This window comes from Lepisosteus platostomus, chromosome 15 (assembly GCF_059453375.1).
Source record: "Lepisosteus platostomus isolate fLepPlt1 chromosome 15, fLepPlt1.hap1, whole genome shotgun sequence".
In the NCBI taxonomy this organism is placed as follows: Eukaryota; Metazoa; Chordata; class Actinopteri; order Semionotiformes; family Lepisosteidae; genus Lepisosteus; species Lepisosteus platostomus.
This window is the reverse complement of record NC_142625.1, coordinates 26,328,987-26,344,780: the sequence shown is the minus strand read 5'-3', so window position 1 is coordinate 26,344,780 and position 15,794 is coordinate 26,328,987. Positions and strand designations below refer to the sequence as shown.

General features: G+C 51.0%; 1 protein-coding gene across 12 annotated transcripts in view; it reads left to right on the top strand.

Moving 5' to 3' along the window:
• The window catches only part of raly (RALY heterogeneous nuclear ribonucleoprotein), a 59,356-nt gene extending 43,562 nt beyond the window's left edge, over positions 1-15,794 (top strand). For 6 of the 12 annotated variants that reach the window (XM_088607836.1, XM_088607831.1, XM_088607835.1 and 3 more), the window contains 9 exons: positions 6,822-7,105; positions 8,520-8,592; positions 8,984-9,031; positions 9,790-9,947; positions 10,491-10,604; positions 12,152-12,294; positions 12,632-12,758; positions 12,847-12,895; positions 15,262-15,794. In XM_088607836.1, coding sequence (XP_088463962.1) covers positions 6,850-7,105; positions 8,520-8,592; positions 8,984-9,031; positions 9,790-9,947; positions 10,491-10,604; positions 12,152-12,294; positions 12,632-12,758; positions 12,847-12,895; positions 15,262-15,547 — 1,254 coding nt within the window. In that variant the 5' untranslated portion in view covers positions 6,822-6,849 and the 3' untranslated portion in view covers positions 15,548-15,794. Of the gene's footprint in view, positions 1-1,908; positions 2,040-6,821; positions 7,106-8,519; positions 8,593-8,983; positions 9,032-9,789; positions 9,948-10,490; positions 10,605-12,151; positions 12,295-12,631; positions 12,759-12,846; positions 12,896-15,257 lie in introns of those variants that run through there. The other 6 variants (XM_088607839.1, XM_088607834.1, XM_088607840.1 and 3 more) reach the window with 6 other exon arrangements.

The window sequence follows — 15,794 nt, the reverse complement described above, 5'->3', positions numbered from 1 at the left end:
GAAGATCACTTTAATATGTATATCACTAACTAGACAGCTTTTAAAAGGTTAAATAAAAAAATGAGCCACCCCAGATTTAAATGACAGATTTGTTAGGTGAACACGCTCACTTCCCTGGAAGCAGAATGTTCGGCGTGCAGCCTGGTGTTGCTATGGTTACTTCTCTCTCCCCTGAGCAGTGTCCCAAGGTGGAGCAGTGTGGGGCTCTGGACTGGCCCACTGATTCCAGCCGCCTGACACGAGGAGAGTGTGCCACAGTGGCTTTTCATTGAACAAAGACAGAGATTTTCTCAAAGGGACCAATAAGAGCAGAAAGTTTGCCAACGAGAGACAGCCAGAGTGCAGCCCGTCCAGCTCGTCGCGTTGTGAGCAGCTCATTGATCTAAGGATCTCATGCAGCTGTTTGAAGAATTGGTATCGGCTTCAACACACTGCTCTTTAATTTCGTTTTGTGTGCTCTGGTCTCACCATTGCATTTTACCGTCGATTCAGAAGAATCTACAAGGATTCTAGGATTTTGAATAATTATATCACACTTCCTCAGAGTTTTCAGTTCTGTCAGTACAGGACGCTCCCTTACAGTAAATCCCACAATTATCTGGTTAGGCCGGTTACAAATGGCAATATGTTTTCTGTATGTGGTGACTTCAGTTGTACACAGTACTCTAAATGAGATCTTGCTAGTGTGTCGTCCAATTTTTACTGTCCTGTATATATTATTCCTGATATAAATTCTACAGTCTTAATCGCACTGTATATATAATATATATATATTCCTATTTCTATTGCTTCCACACAATGTGTATGAGAAGATGACTTGACAAAATACACACTTATCTCCATTAAGAATTTAAGTATTTTCTCAAAGTTCACTGTTTCACATTGTTTGAATCTGTAGTTTGTTTTTGCAGGATGAGTGAATCACTCTGCACATGTCAGCCAGGTGTTTGACCAGTCGTGAGTTCTGCCTGAATCATTTTGAGTTTCCTTTGTAGCTTGTAGATTGTTACAATCATTCTTGATAACTTGTTCCTTTGCACGAGCTGTACGTCCCTAGTTTCATTGTATAAGGCTAGATGATATATTCCATCTCTGAATTTGGTGGTCTGTTGCCCCTTGTCCTTCGATTTTATTTAGAAGTCTGACCCTTATGAATTGTGAGACCCATGGTTCCTCCTGGTCAGCGCTCTTGTTGATGCATAGTGCTGCACCTCCACTTCCTCCATCTTTCCTGTCCCTCTTGAGCACTGTGTGTCCACCAGTGATGTGTTCTTTGCCATCACTCTCTGTTAGCTGTGTTTCAGAGATTCCTCTTGTCTCGAAATCGCCTGCTATTTTAGTAGTTCCTGATTCTTGTGCTCCTGGCATTCAGGTGGTGGCATTTAATTACCTGTGTGTGAGGACAGGACAGTGCAGCCCGCTGTACAGAGGACTGTGTCTGTGAGCCTGAAGCCCGAACCAGCCTTTGAACCTCAGTTCTGTCGGCTCCTGTGGAGACCTTTGTTAGTTTTTGTTTTTCTGCTCCATAATATAAAGCACTAAGAATCAAAGCAGCTGATGGGTAAGCAAGTATTCATGAATGCAGGCCGCTGAAAAGACTGCAGAACACAGTCTTGAGGCGAAAAAAGGAATCAGTGGGTATAGCACAGCCTTCCTCTGAGGGGTTTGCAGTTTCCCCTTGCAGCTGTGACCATGCTTGCAAGGTGCTGCTGCAGAAGGGTGCCCGGGCAGGCCTTCCCGAGCGGTGAGACAGACTGTGGTGTGCAGCTGCGTGGCCACGACCCCAGCAGGCTCCCCCGGCCGGGCCCTGTGAGCTCCGCAAGGCGGAAGAGTGTCGCGTGAACGAATCGGAGCATGAGGCAGGGAGCTAAATTTAGAGCCGACGCACTTCGTCAGGAATACGGAGGGAGATCTGGAGCGCTTGTTCTTTTGAAACGATTTCATCGACAACAGAAACAAAATGAATGGATACAGAGAAGCAACAGCAGAATGAAATTAGCCTTGGCTTCTGTTCCTTCCCACTGTGGCATTTTGGAGTTGTAAATATTCTTTTTTTTTTGCCTCTTCTAAAAATAGCAAAGCATGAATGAGCAGTATGTGCTGTTAGCTTTGAGAATATCCTAGCAGCAGAATTAGGCACGCATAACCCTTGATATGGCTTGAAATGTTTACCATCGGCATATGATAAGGGATACAGTTATATAAGACATGGTGTCCTATTCATACTTTATAATGTAGCCGTCAAAGTCACACATATTTGAAGATTTAACAATTTAATTAAAACCTCAAACATGCAGTAAGGAAATTAATAGTCAGTGTCATCATTCGCATGTTTTATGTGTATTAGAAGAAAATATGCATCACACTTATTTGTTAATTGCACTTAAATGTTTGACTTCAGCATGTGTGGTTCTGACCCTCCACTCCAAACAAGCAGTCACTCTAATGTCTCTGTACAGGGGGGGTGTACTGGGAATTGCTGTCAGTGGTTATGGGTGACCCCTTCCCTTCCCTCCAGACGCCTTCGCACGTTTGCAGTGACCTTGTGCTCAGGCCGCTGGGCAGCTGGCCAGCTGTTCGGAGCATGCTCAGCCGGATTCTGCAGGAGCCACGCTGCGGGGTTGCAGAGAGGCCACGGCTTATTAACACTGAATACATTTCGCCACGGCTCAGCTCGGAGAGGGCTTAGGGGGACAAGCCCAGTATCAGCCATCGCACACTCACAGCGAGCTCCTCTCTTCCCTCTCTTCACTCGGGATCGGCGTGTTAGAGGGGGGAGGCTGCACAGGGCCGGCGGGCAGGCCTGGAGCTCAATTATCCAGCTCTTCACCGGAGCGAGACGCTTGGCGGGCAGCTCCACGCGGAGTTTATCAGGATTACCAGCTCCGGCCCGAGGCCCTCCACACTGTCTGGGCCCAGCTTGGCAAGGAGTAGAGTCCCTACCCGTACCGCAATTAGTTTTTCTCATTACAACTCCGCTGAATGTGACTCGTTTTTTAAATCCGGCCAGCAGACAGGAATGTTTCCTTTCCATCGGGGGAGAGGAGGAGAGCGTCTCAGCCGTGCGCCGCGCGCCCCTGCCGCCGCCGGCCCCTGCAGTGGGCTGTCGAGCAGTAGCTGCCCAGTCCGACGCCGGGGGGTCCTGAATCGTTTTAACGTGCTCTGCTGCTTTCAAAGCTAAACCGTGTTGTTGAATGAATCCAAAAGGCGTTTTCTTTCCCGTGCAAGACCTGCCCGCTGTCCAGGAGGCGCCCAGCAGGAAAGCAGCGCTTTCGCGAGACACGCAGTCGGATACGGGCTCGCCCCGGCTGTGTCCCGTGTCCCGTCAGGGGTCGGGGGGTGTTTGACCCCCCCCCCCGGATGAGCACTGGAAAGTCAATGACTGGGGAGAGGGCAGTGCCGGTTCGATCCCCCAGGGGAGACAATCAATCACCTTTCCTCCTGCGCGCCAGGCGGGCGGACTGTGACCTTCAGGGACCGCGGCCGCTGGGGTGACGTCCTGCTCCTCACAGGGCAGAGCAGCACCCCCCCCACACACACACCCCCCTTCCTCCTCCACCAGCACACACTCATCGCAGGTTTTCATTTGTTTTTGTTATCGATCTGTTTCGAAATTTGTCTTTAATCTGCAGAAGTGAATATAAGATAACTCGTTTGCTCTCCGTAATGTAAATTATTTTTAAGGGGTAAATTATTGTTTTAATGACTTTGTAGAACATTACAGAGCTGTGAGCACTGTATTTTTAATAAATTAAAACAGCCAAGGGCAGCACAAGGCAGGCTGCCTGATTGTGTGCTGTTTTCTTTTGTAGATTTACTATTTCATAATCTTGGATGTTTCAAGGAGTGCTTAAGGTAAAACCAGGCATAGATAAAGTGATACAGTGTCTCCTGTATGCAACGGGGGCAGGGCCTCTGATGGCCTCTGATTTCACACACTTCCTCTGGCGGAGTCCCAGGTTACACTGATTATGGGTATAAACATTCCGGTGGGCAGGATATTCCCCCAGATCCCGCCGGATACAACTCACTCTGGTCGTTCAGGGGCAACATTCAGGCTAACAAAGGCAAAACAACCTGATCAGAGGCTCAGAACATTTGTGGCTGAATAAAAGTGTTCTTAAGGATGGAGACCTGTTATTGGAGTAGTGTTGCTCTTCCCCGTCCCCAGCTGTACCCTGCTGTGAAGCAGAACATTATCCCTTGATATTCCATTAACGGACAGCAGAAGAAAGGCATTTTTCTTGGGGGAAAAGGGATAGACGGGTCGATTAGCCTTTGCCTCCACCAGCCCTCGTTTTTCCATGGTCCCTGGTTTTGCTGCCCTCTGCCAGCAATGCCACGGCGCTGCCGGGCTTGTGCCCCGAGGGTGCTGGGGCTGTCCCCTCGGCAGGTCTCGCCCTGCTGCTCACCATGCTGAACTCTGCAGCTGTGTCCCCACCACGAGCGGGAGACATGCACACCAGCCGCGAGGGTTATTAGGGAGAGCAACCGCAGTCCACATCAGGTGTCGCCCCCATTATTGTCATTGTTTTAGTACGTTACAAAACAAAGGCTGGCTAAAAGTGACTGTGCTGCATTGTTCGTGAAGTGCCTCTTTGAGTTTGTATTCTGGTCTGCTTGGGGTTTTTGCACATACTGTACACATTGTAATAAAAATGTCCATTTACCAAGAGGCGTTTTTGTAGTGCGAGCAGAGGTTCTGTGTGCACCTCTTCTGCTTCATGATAATTGTTTCTACTTCAAGGGAACAAACAGAGCCGCTCTCACGCATCAGCGCTTGCACATGTACGTCTGCACGCGTGCGTGAGCACACGTGTGTGCACACCCTCGGGCGATCTTGCCTCTGCCTTCCTGGGGCTGCAGGTGACACAGCACGGCGACAAGCACCTTCGTGAAACACCTCCGAATCTCGCACATCGGGCCACGGAATGCTCACTGGCTATGGATGTGGAAAAATCTGTGTGAAATGAAATTTAATTATTTAAATTCACTGTGTGAGGAGAATGTTTTTGTCCGCATTAGATTATTGCTTTGTTGTGCTGTTGGGGGGGGGGAATGGAAGCAAGATTTTTGTTGTGGAGGGAGACGAGGCTCTGCACCCGTGTTCTGGTCAGCCCACTTAGCTGATATAATCTGCCATTTTGCATTACCAGAGACGCCTCTGAGCAAACCCCCCCCGGGTCCATTCCCTGTGCAGGGAGCTCAGCGACCCTGTTGTGTAGATGTGAGCCAGACTGCTGCTGCTGCAGGTGCAAGGACCTGCCGCCTTCGTCCAGCGGCAGGGAGCCGACACAGCAGCAGGAACAGTAGCTCTAGACCCCTGCAGTACAGAAGCTGGCCACTGTGGAGTCCTGTTTGTGCGTTTGTGCAGCAGGGGACCAGGTGTGCAGTCCTGTTTGTGCGTTTGTGCAGCAGGGGACCAGGTGTGCAGTCCTGTTTGTGCGTTTGTGCAGCAGGGGACCAGGTGTGCAGTCCTGTTTGTGTGTTTGTGCAGCAGGTGACCAGGCGTGCAGTCCTGTTTGTGTGTTTGTGCAGCAGGGGACCAGGTGTAGTGTTGTTGTGCCTGAGCTAGCCAGGTATAGAGTGCTGTTGGCACCTGCAGTATTTGAGTTCAGGGAAAGGCCACTGAGAGGCAAGTTCAGAACTCGGAGCTCTACAGAGGGGAAGGGCTAACCTCTCAACACCTCTGAGACTGACAGAAGGAAAAGATTGCTCTCTGTGCCCCCGAGAGACACAGCGTTTGGTTTTTCTTCTTGTTAGAGAGAAGGTTCATTATGTCAGTTGCAGCTGCTGTAGAATTGTGTTTTTAAGGTATGCGCACTGTTCTGTGGACCTGAGGTCCAGCTGGTTGTATAATCAGGCCACGGCGTGTGGTTGGTCATTCTCTCTGATGTCTGATGACGATCCACCCAAGGACGTCAGCGCAGGACTCTGGGGGACTGTGAGCCCCCTCCAGTTCCGCCAGCAGCCAGCCATGGCGCCTTTCTGAGCAGAACGTCAAGCGGAGACTGCCGCCAAGCCCCAGGGCCTGATGGGAATGAACGGAGCAGCCCTGAAGTCAATAGCAGCCGGGGGCTGCATACCTGGCGCCTGCGGTGTCTTTAAACACTGGCTCCCTCCGGTCCTGGTTTTATTCAGCGGTGACTGGCAGTTCTCCAGGCCTTTAAGTGGCTTTCGTTCGAGTTGCCTCATTCGAGCAGCAGGGCCGCGCGCCCGTTAGACGAGCAGGTTTGCCTCCCAGCCCTTTGGGACAGCGCTGCCACAGGGCCTGGGGAGAAGCTCGCTGGGCTGTGTGCACCTCGGTGCCGCAGGTTAGTCCTACAGTCAGGAATGGGAAAGCAGCTGTCACATGCTTCTCCCAGGTCTCTCCATTGTCTCCATTGTTTCATTATTATACAGCAGGAATTCAGTGCTGGAATTTATTTCATTTCCTGTATATAATGTCCTGTAATGTCATTTTCTAGTAGAGCCAAGAAGGGGGTGAGGGTCGTCGAGTGTGAGGACAGCCTCTGATTAGCCGCGGTCTGTGATTCGGGAGTGTTCAGGTTCCCGATGAACCTGAGTGCAGTGGGAGTCAGGAAGGGGAGGTGGGAGGTCGGTCAGGAACTAGCCGCCGTGCGGTCACACTGGAGCAGTGTCTCACCTCACCCCCACGGCTGACCTCATGCCCGTCAGCCTGAGGAGAAGTCCGCTCAGTGTGCGTCCTCACCTCCTGGGGGAACAGTGCTGTCAAGCAGCTCCATGGTTATTGCCTAGTTGAAATGTGGTCGCAGCCCTGCTTCTTGACTGCCATGTTCCTTCTTTCTTGTCCCACGCAGTTGAAAGAAGAGGAGGAAAAGCAGAAGGATGTCTCTCAAGGTCCAGGCCAGCAACATCACGAACAAGAACGACCCCAAGTCCATCAACTCGCGGGTCTTCATCGGGAACCTGAACACGGCCGTGGTCAAGAAGTCGGACGTGGAGACCATCTTCTCCAAGTACGGCCGCGTGCTGGGCTGCTCCGTGCACAAGGGCTACGCCTTCGTCCAGTACGCCAGCGAGCGGCACGCGCGCGGAGCCGTGCTGGGGGAGAACGGCCGCGTGCTGGCCGGGCAGACTCTGGGTACGCCCCCTCTCGCTTGCTCTCCTTTGGCATCGCTGGCTGGTTTGAGTCCGCCCTGCAGCAGTTAGGTTTGATGTCTGCATATGATGGCTTCATGTGTGTGTGAAGGTTGGGTTTGAAGGCCAGCGGGTTACAAGTGTCACAGAAGGTTCTGCTCCTCAGTAAAAAGGCTCTGGGCAGTGCAGGGCCTTTGAAATGACGAAAACGAGACCCTTTTCTTGCAGCTGTTACTGTCGAGCAGGAATGAAAGCAGGTCAGGTGTGTGACCTGCAGGTGTCTGCACCTCATGGAGTCTCCAGCACATCCTGTCAGACGCCCTGCGTTTATTCAGCTCCTCCCCAGCGCAGGTCTCCTTTCATGCTCAGGTTAACAAGCTTTTTGACTCCTTGTCCAATTCCTCTGCACAAGTTATGCAGTTTCACTGTCATCCCGTTTGTTGCTGCTTGCAACAGTACAGTGTTCCTATCACAGAGATGCGACAGAAGTCTTAAATGCAAAGCCCTGCCTGCCGCACAGTCAGTTCTGTGGAAAATGGGTGCTGTAGGATCAAGTCTCGCACATGTCAAGAGGCAAAAGAGTTTCCATTTCAGACATGTGCAAACAAAGTGAGGTTGCGCTGCCCCCCAGTGGATATAAACCTGCACTGCAAGCACAGAGATCAGTAATGAATCATCTTGACACTGGCTCAAAATACTGTTGAGCTAAGGAAACAATGACTTATTAATCAGTCCTGCAGTGCTTCCTTCTCTCATGATCAACCATCATTTGACCTGCAGTATTAACACACTGCCAAGTGACCAAGGAAGGGGCTCGTAACACTCGCCAGAAATCCAGATTTCCACAGAGCCTGATGTTAAATTCATCATGGCTTTTATTACTTCATCTGAGCCTGGGGCTAGTTTTATAATTCAGAAATGCTGCCTGAAATTCAGTGCCGCTAGCTGCGTGCCAGAAGCCAGAGCAGACTTAAAAGCATTTATGAGCAGGTGAAAAGAGTAGATGAGAGTGATGCTAATTCTCCTGCAGTGAGCAAGTACTATAGCACCCAAAGCAGAACCTTTATTACAGGGAATTTGTTTCCAGGGGGAAAACATGGCACATGGTCCAGTGAAGTGTAATGGGTACAAGATTTATTTCTGTGGCCTACTGACCTTACTGAAACTACTACTCCTTCCAACTCAAGCCCTTACAAAAGAACATACAGGCTTCCTTTCTTTTTACAATCTAACCTATGGGGCAAGCTCAAACATTCTGAACAGCTCAGGCAATCATACAGCTTACAGGGCAGGCGCACTGCCTGCAAGGGAAACTGGACTCCCGCTGTCACCTCTGAATCTCAATGCATAAGACATGTCACAGGACCTCGTTTTTAATCTTCTTTCTCTCTGCCCTCTTCTGCTCCCCCTCCCTGCAGACATCAACATGGCCGGGGAGCCCAAGCCCAACAGGCCGAAGGGCCTGAAGAGATCGGCCGCAGCTCTGTACAGGTGACTTCAATGCGCTTTCCTGGGTCTCAGTCGCTTTGTCTCTTCAGTGGCTGTTTCAGTTTTCACACGCAGGGGATTCTATGGGTGTGACTGTCGTTGTTTTGGTGGGTGGAACGGCAGTAAGTGCTGGGATTGCACAGCTCTAGGGTCCCAGGTTCGATTCCGGACTGGGGTACGTCTGTGGGTTTTCTACAGGTGCTCCAGTGTCTCCTAACTGCCCAAAAGACACAGGGGTGGGTTAGCTGGCTAAATTGTCCTTCCAGTCCAGAGCAGGAGTGGGAGCTGCCAGGACTGGCCTCTCTGCAGGGCCAGCCCCAGTGGAGCTGGGAAGATGAACACTTGTCTGTACACACCTTAATGATTATTCTATCGTCTGTTTCTTGCCTTCCAGTGGGTACGACTTCGACTACGATTACTACAGAGATGACTTCTACGACAGGTTTGTCTGAATCCCGATAACCACTTTGGTTCTGTTCGCTGTGTTCGTTAGTAAGAGTCACTCTGGGGTGTGGCGCCGATGGAGGCGTTAAGGCTCAGAGCGCAAACTGGGACTCGCTGGGGTTTGCAGACGCCCGCACCAGCCCGTCTGGAAGCGCGGGTCCCTGGGGCTGGCGACCTCCCTTCCTGCTCTGGCAGCTGGAGGCTCACCGCTGTGCTGGAGACGGACAGACGCTGCTTCGTCTCCCCCCCGTGTGTAAAACACCGGGAGCTCGCCGAGACAGGTCAGCGGGGTTGTTCAGCACTGACGCCTCGCGACGCCGGCTCCTTCAGTCACGGCTTCTATCACCACGATGGTGTCGCTGTGTGCTGTGTGCTGATTTGCCCCCGGTCCCCGATTGAGGAGAGTTAGCTGTGGATGCATGCTGATGGCTCGGCGGCGGTCTGGCACTCTGTATCTCCGTGACAAACAGTCCGTGTGCCACCTGTGGGAGTTCCTCAAACAGGCTGGGCTTCCTGGCCCCAGTGAGCGACAAGCCCCTGCTCAGACTGGCACTGCCCCGCTCAGGGGCTCTCTGCGCACTCTGCCCTGGGCGTCAAAGGCCGAACGTCGGGTCTTAAAACGATTTAGAGGGGCAAATTGTCATAAAGATTCTGTTGGCAAGTCCAAAAATAAAAAAAGCAGATGGAAATCGCTCTTTAAAGCTGTAAACGCCTGCGCTGCGGTGAGCTCCTCTCACGCCTGGTCCCCCCCCCCAGGCTGTTCGAGTACCGAGGCCGCGTGTCCCCGGTGCCCCGTGTGGTGCCCGTGAAGCGCCCCCGCGTCGCCGTGCCCCTGGTGCGCAGGGTGAAGTCTCTGCCCGTCAAGCTGCTCGCCCGCTCCGCCGCCATCGCCAACAGCTCTGCCAAGCAGAAGTGTGAGTATTCTGGGCAGCAGGGGTGCCCGGGGGGGGGGTGATTCGTCTCCCCAGCCGCTGTGCCCACTCGGGAGCGGGCAGCACAGAAAGGGTTTGTTGCTTCCTGCCCCTGTAACTGCTGGCCTGTAAAAGATGTTGATGATGCAAGCCCAGAGCGAAGAGAGCCTCCCAGCTCGAGCAGGTGTGTTAGTGAGGGGCTTCACACGAGCAAGGTTTATCGGGTCTCGGATGGTCTCATTCAGCTGGCAGTGACCAACAGGAAATGTTCTGAGTAAGAAACGCTCATGCATGGCTCTGCATGTTTGCGAAATCACAGCACGTAATCAAAAATAGTTTTGTGTTTAGGCTGCAGGAGCCAGTACCCACTGTAGGCAGCCAGGATTCATGAAAACAAGGCCAACAGGTGCTGCCTGTCCTCCCATCTTCGAGTGCTTAGAGTGCTTCATGAGTCCCAGGAGTATTACTACTACAGTGGGACAGTTGTTTGAGATGCTATATAATATAGTTAGTGGCTGTCTAATAATTGCTGTTAAATAATTGCAGTGAAATCCAATGAACTCCAGGCGATCAAGTCCGAGCTCACCCAGATCAAGTCCAACATTGACGCCTTGCTGGGCAGGCTGGAGCAGATCACCGAGGACAAGCACAGCGCCACAGGTGAGGGTCAGAGCAGCCGCCCACAAACCGCAGATGAGTTCCACGACTCGGGGCATCAGCTGAGAAGGAACTGAATCTCTTCAGTCTCCACTGAACTAGCCCTGAAAGGAGATGTGACTGAAGGTAGTTAAGATATAAAAAGGGAGTAAGTAAGGTGGGCTTATTAGTTATTCAAATAAACCTAGTGATGAAGGAATGTGTTGCAGTTTTTTGAGGACCTCTCAACTGTTGTTGTTCCCTCTCAACTGGTCCTGATTAATTAATTGGATTGCCTTAAGGTGAGTCAGCATAGTAGTAGTCTAAATGTGCATCTGGGCCACACATGGACCCAGAGAAGGGTCTGCTCATCTCCTGTAGTTTGAACTTTCTGTTAAAAAGTGCCATTAAGGAAATGATATGACATTAAACGATGAAGGAAAGAGGTACAAATCACGCGAGGGACCTTAAATTAACAGACTTGGCCAGCAGAGGGCAGGGTGACACAATACACTGAGGTCTCAGACTGAACTGTTTCTGAAACTTGTTTCCCTGGAAGAGAATCTGATTTATTGGTTCAATAAAATCAGCAAAGGGATGTGGAGCAATGCATGCTCTATCACGCCCCCAGAGGGGCTGTTGTCAAGCTTCAGTGAGACAGTTTCCAGTGCAGTGTGATGTGGCAAAGCTCAGCGCCTCTCTGGTCCATCTCTCTGCCTCTGAACATCAGCTGTACTTTTTCACATGCAAGGCCTTTGGAAAAGCTCACTAGGAAAGAATACGTGCCTTTGTGTTTGTAGTTAAGGAATGCAGGATCATCACCTGCAGTATATAAACATTCTGCAGTTAGTTAATAAGGCGGCTTGCAGACACCACTTAGTACATCTAGCTCATTTGGTTGCTAGCAGCTAAACGATCTGAAGATTTCATCTGGCTGGTTCTTGAAAGAAACTTGTTACAGACTCCTACCACCCTTGGTGAAAAGAAAAGAAGTGCCTCCAGTTCTTAGGTTTTAACTGTACTTCACATTAGTTCCTAGTTTGTGCCCTCGGGTTCAGGAAACTACTTTGATATGGTTATGCCTGGAGAGCTAATGCTTCCTCGCACCTTTTTAAAACCTGGGAGCCTAACATACTTCACTGTCAGAGAACTTACTTCCTGGCAGAGAAGAGATGTGATGGGGGATCGCACTGTGTTTTGGACCCCTTGAGCTGTAACTTCAGGTCTCAGTGCCGGGAGGGCAAACCCAGACACATGAGAGTGAGACATTCACCCTGTCCTGGTTCTCCAGTCCTGTCCTGGTTCTCCAGTCCTGAAGCTTTTATATGTGGCCTAGACGTCTGAAGACTTTTAGATACAATTGAACAGTGAACAGTGAAGCGAGCGATCCGATACACTGAGTAAGTTTCCGATCATAGATGAAAGATCCAGCCCCCAGGTCCGCTGATCGAGCAGGGCTTTAGGGACAGGTGTGGGATGAACCAGACCCCCCTTTGATAAACGCGGGGCTGGCGACTCCCGGGAGCGGGCAGGCTCCGGCCCCGGCTGAGCCGCTGTGTCCGTGCCCGCAGAGATGCGGAAGGCGGAGGAGAGCAAGAGCGAGGTCTCGCAGGACGACTCGGCGTCGGAGGCGGAGGAGCTGACGGAGGAGCCGCTGAACGGAGACGGGGAGGAGGGCGACGAGGTCACGCAGGATGAGTGCGAGGACGACATGGTGAGCCCTGGAGGAGAGGGAGGGAGAGCGTTACAGCTAGAGGACACGGGGGAAGACGGGGAGAATCAGGCGCCCGTGGCGTGGGGAGGGAGCGTGGCCGCTGAAAGCCTCAGGCAGGGGTCTCCCCGCAGGTCTCAGACAGCCCAGCCCAGTTCGGCCCAGAGGTCCTGCTCCATCGCCTGCTTCTTACAGCCCTGCCTTCATCGGTGCAATTCAGGACACGTGGGTCAAGGAGTGCTGCAGATTCTTCTGATATGTGCTCCACGTGACCCCTAGTCTACTTCATGCAATAGCCCACCTGTTTGTTTGACCACCGTTAAATTGCTTTTGTCTTCAGAAATGTGTGTACCGTTCCATGAGCAGGGCTGGAGACCGCAGCCCCGCAGCCCCGGCCACCCCAGGCAGCGACAGCCCTGCCTCTGAAGGAGGCTCAAGATGGCCGCGGCGCTCACTGCAGCCCTCAGGTGTCCTGCAGTCTGCCTGAGCACTGAAGCAAAACCACACGGCTGCGTCGGCTCACTCACTGTCTCTTTTCCTCTTTCAATTTTCTAGGAGAGCAATCACCTATCAGAAATGGAGTCGATCCTACAATAAAAGGCAAGTCCGCTCATTAGCTCAGCGTGTGCCGTGTCTCAGTTTTCCTCTTGATTCGTTACAAACCAGCTAGCTCGCCTGTCTCATGTAAAGCCAAAGAAATTAAAAGCTAAGAAAGGGGCAGCTGTCGTTCAGGCCCAGAGAACTTCAACCACAGCTGTTTTGATCAAACATAACACATAGCATAAAGACCCTCTCGACATTTAGAGGGCAACCCTTTGAGTTATCATTCTTAAAAATTCAGCAAATTACTCACAAGTTTAACCTCAAGCAGACTGAAAATGGTTAACATTATATCCCAAAAATACTTTTCCATACTGCCACTCAGCTGTGATATCGAAGATATGCAAGTATTTACCTATATGTCAGGCACTTGTATGCAAATGATTAAAGAAAAGGAACATTAACTGCAGATTTGGGCATTTATTTCAAAAGACTAATACAAATTAAATGTGTGTGTAGGTTTACAGTACAGTATGTTCATTTCTTCATGCTCCAGGGGGTTAGTTCACCTTTACAGGCTCAGATGGAATGAGCCGTGTTCAAGTACCAGAGGATCCCTCCACAAACTGCTCCGAGCTCCCCCGAGCAGGACAGTAGGGTCACCCTGTGGGCAGTGTGGTGTCAGACAGGGATGTCCAGCACTGGTCCTGGGGTCTGCCGCCCCAGCTGAGCTGTCAGTCATCAGCTCTCATCACTGCTTTTAATTTGTCTGCTTGCTTGTGGAGAGAATTGGCCTTTCTTGTTACCGCACTTAGTACGCATGGAAGAGTGTTTTTTTTAAACTTGGGACTGCTTCCACCAACTGTACCAAACTGTGCTTGGCCTGCTCCACCACTTGCTGACCCCCGTTTCTGACTAAGCAGCTCCTAATAGCTGATGGGCTGATGAGGAACAGAGGCGGATGGGAATGTCACCGATGAAACACTGCCACAGTGAGATCAATGGTTACATTACAGCCAACACAATGAAATAATGAGAGCTCTGCAACTCACTGATGTGTGCAGGGTTGTCAACAATTACAAATCCCATTCTTCGACTGTAAGATCTGGAAGCTAATTTACAAATGCACCCTGGCTAGAATTAAAGGCAGCGAGCCTGTGATTGAGAGCCTGGAAGAGCCTCAGGGCCTGGGGACGCGTGCTGGGAGCTGAGGGGGGGCGTTCGGACCCAAGGGCTGCGTTTGAGCAGAGCCAGGGCCACCCCCCCCCCCCCAACCTCTCCAGGATGCTAGAGATTTGAAGAAGAGAAAAAAACTGAGATACACGTGTGACTGCTGTGCTATCGCAGAGGTCTGCAAAATAAATAAGCCATTAGCATGCCAATCTGTTTTTCATTTTCACGTGCTCTCCGTCGTGCTGGCAGCCTCTCTGCTGCACTGGCTTCCTCCTCCCAGGCTGCGCCCTGGCCTCTCCGCTCCCTGCGGCCGGAGCAGCACTGCACCCGCTTCCCCGGCCTGGCGCTGCCAGGGGCCACAGCTCTGGGCTCGAGCACTTCAATGACTAGGTGGCAGTTCTTTTTAGTGGAAGCTCATCCCTCATTTATTTAACAAGTCAGTTAAGTTAAAACCACAACCTGCAAATGAATACTTTTAGTTGCTGTGAGAGATGGATTGTTTTTGTTCTCCAGTCCTTTCACTTTAAGGTTTAGAGACGGTGAGTTACCAGACCTGCCGACACCAGGACTGGCAGGACAGCAAGGTACCCTCGCAGGCTGGTCTGGCCTGGCCTCAGGGCCTGCTCTGCTCCAGCCTGTGAGGAGCGGTCGGAGGGGCCGGAACGGGGCAGGGCGGGACGGTGTGGTCGGACAGACCCTGCCTGTATGCGGCAGGTCTTGAGGGCTGATTGTCACCCAGCCCTGCAGCCACTCCCTGCCACAGAGCAAAACTGGACAAAGAAATACCCAGAAAAAAAACAGACTACCGTGATCCGTTTCTAAAACTAAAACAACTTGGTTCAAAACAAAAGCAAAGGAGCAGTAGTAGCCGATAGCCACTGTCCCTGTATATTAGTAGCTTATTTTAAGTGCTTGTCATTTTTTTGGGGAACAGAATGGCAGTTTTTGGGGGGTAAACCTGGTCTGAGAGGAGACCGTGCGTCTTCACAGGTTCGATTAGGTGACGCGCACCAGGGAAGGAGAGCTCACCTGCCCACTCCCTACCTGAGCAATTACTGCGGCAAGCCCAATTATTTTTCCATAGGGTGAGAAGCAAAGGAGAAAATATTTCATGATAGCAGCTGAGCTATTAAAGCACTCGAGGAAAACAAAACCACATGTGGGAGCTGCTGGCAGGCAAGAGGTTTTTTCCTTCAATGAGCTCCCCCGTTTGCCAGTCAGATGTTATAGCTGCTCTTCCTTTTCTTGTCCAGTCAGCAGGGAGCTGGGAAAGAATGTCAGCCGGAAACGAACTGTTTTAGTACCACAGGCATCGCAGCAACAGACAACCAAGGGGGGCCGTCAAAACTTTATCTACAGCCTCCTCCACGACCGACGCACCAGCCTTCCAAAGAGTGGGAGGCCACCCTGGCAAACCGTTCTACTGCCAGACCCAGCGAGCAACGCGACTTCCCGGGAACGCTGGGGAAAAACAGCGGCAAGTTTTCAAATAAAAAGTAATAAACTCATGGGGTTCAAAAGATACTTCAAAAAGAACATTTGAAACTTTGGATTAGCGTTCTCAAAGAAAAAGGACTGAAGTTTTATGAGTGCTACTGAACCTTAGCAATGTGAAGACCATCACTTCACCCCCCCTCGTGTTTTTTCATGATCTTTGTTTTATTTATATATGCTGATCTTAAATAGATGAAAAAAAGTACGTTATTTTTAATTACTTGTGCATATTTCTCTGCTTGCACTTTCAAGACTGCAAGAGATCTTTACAGATGTAAATAAATAAAAAACAGTGA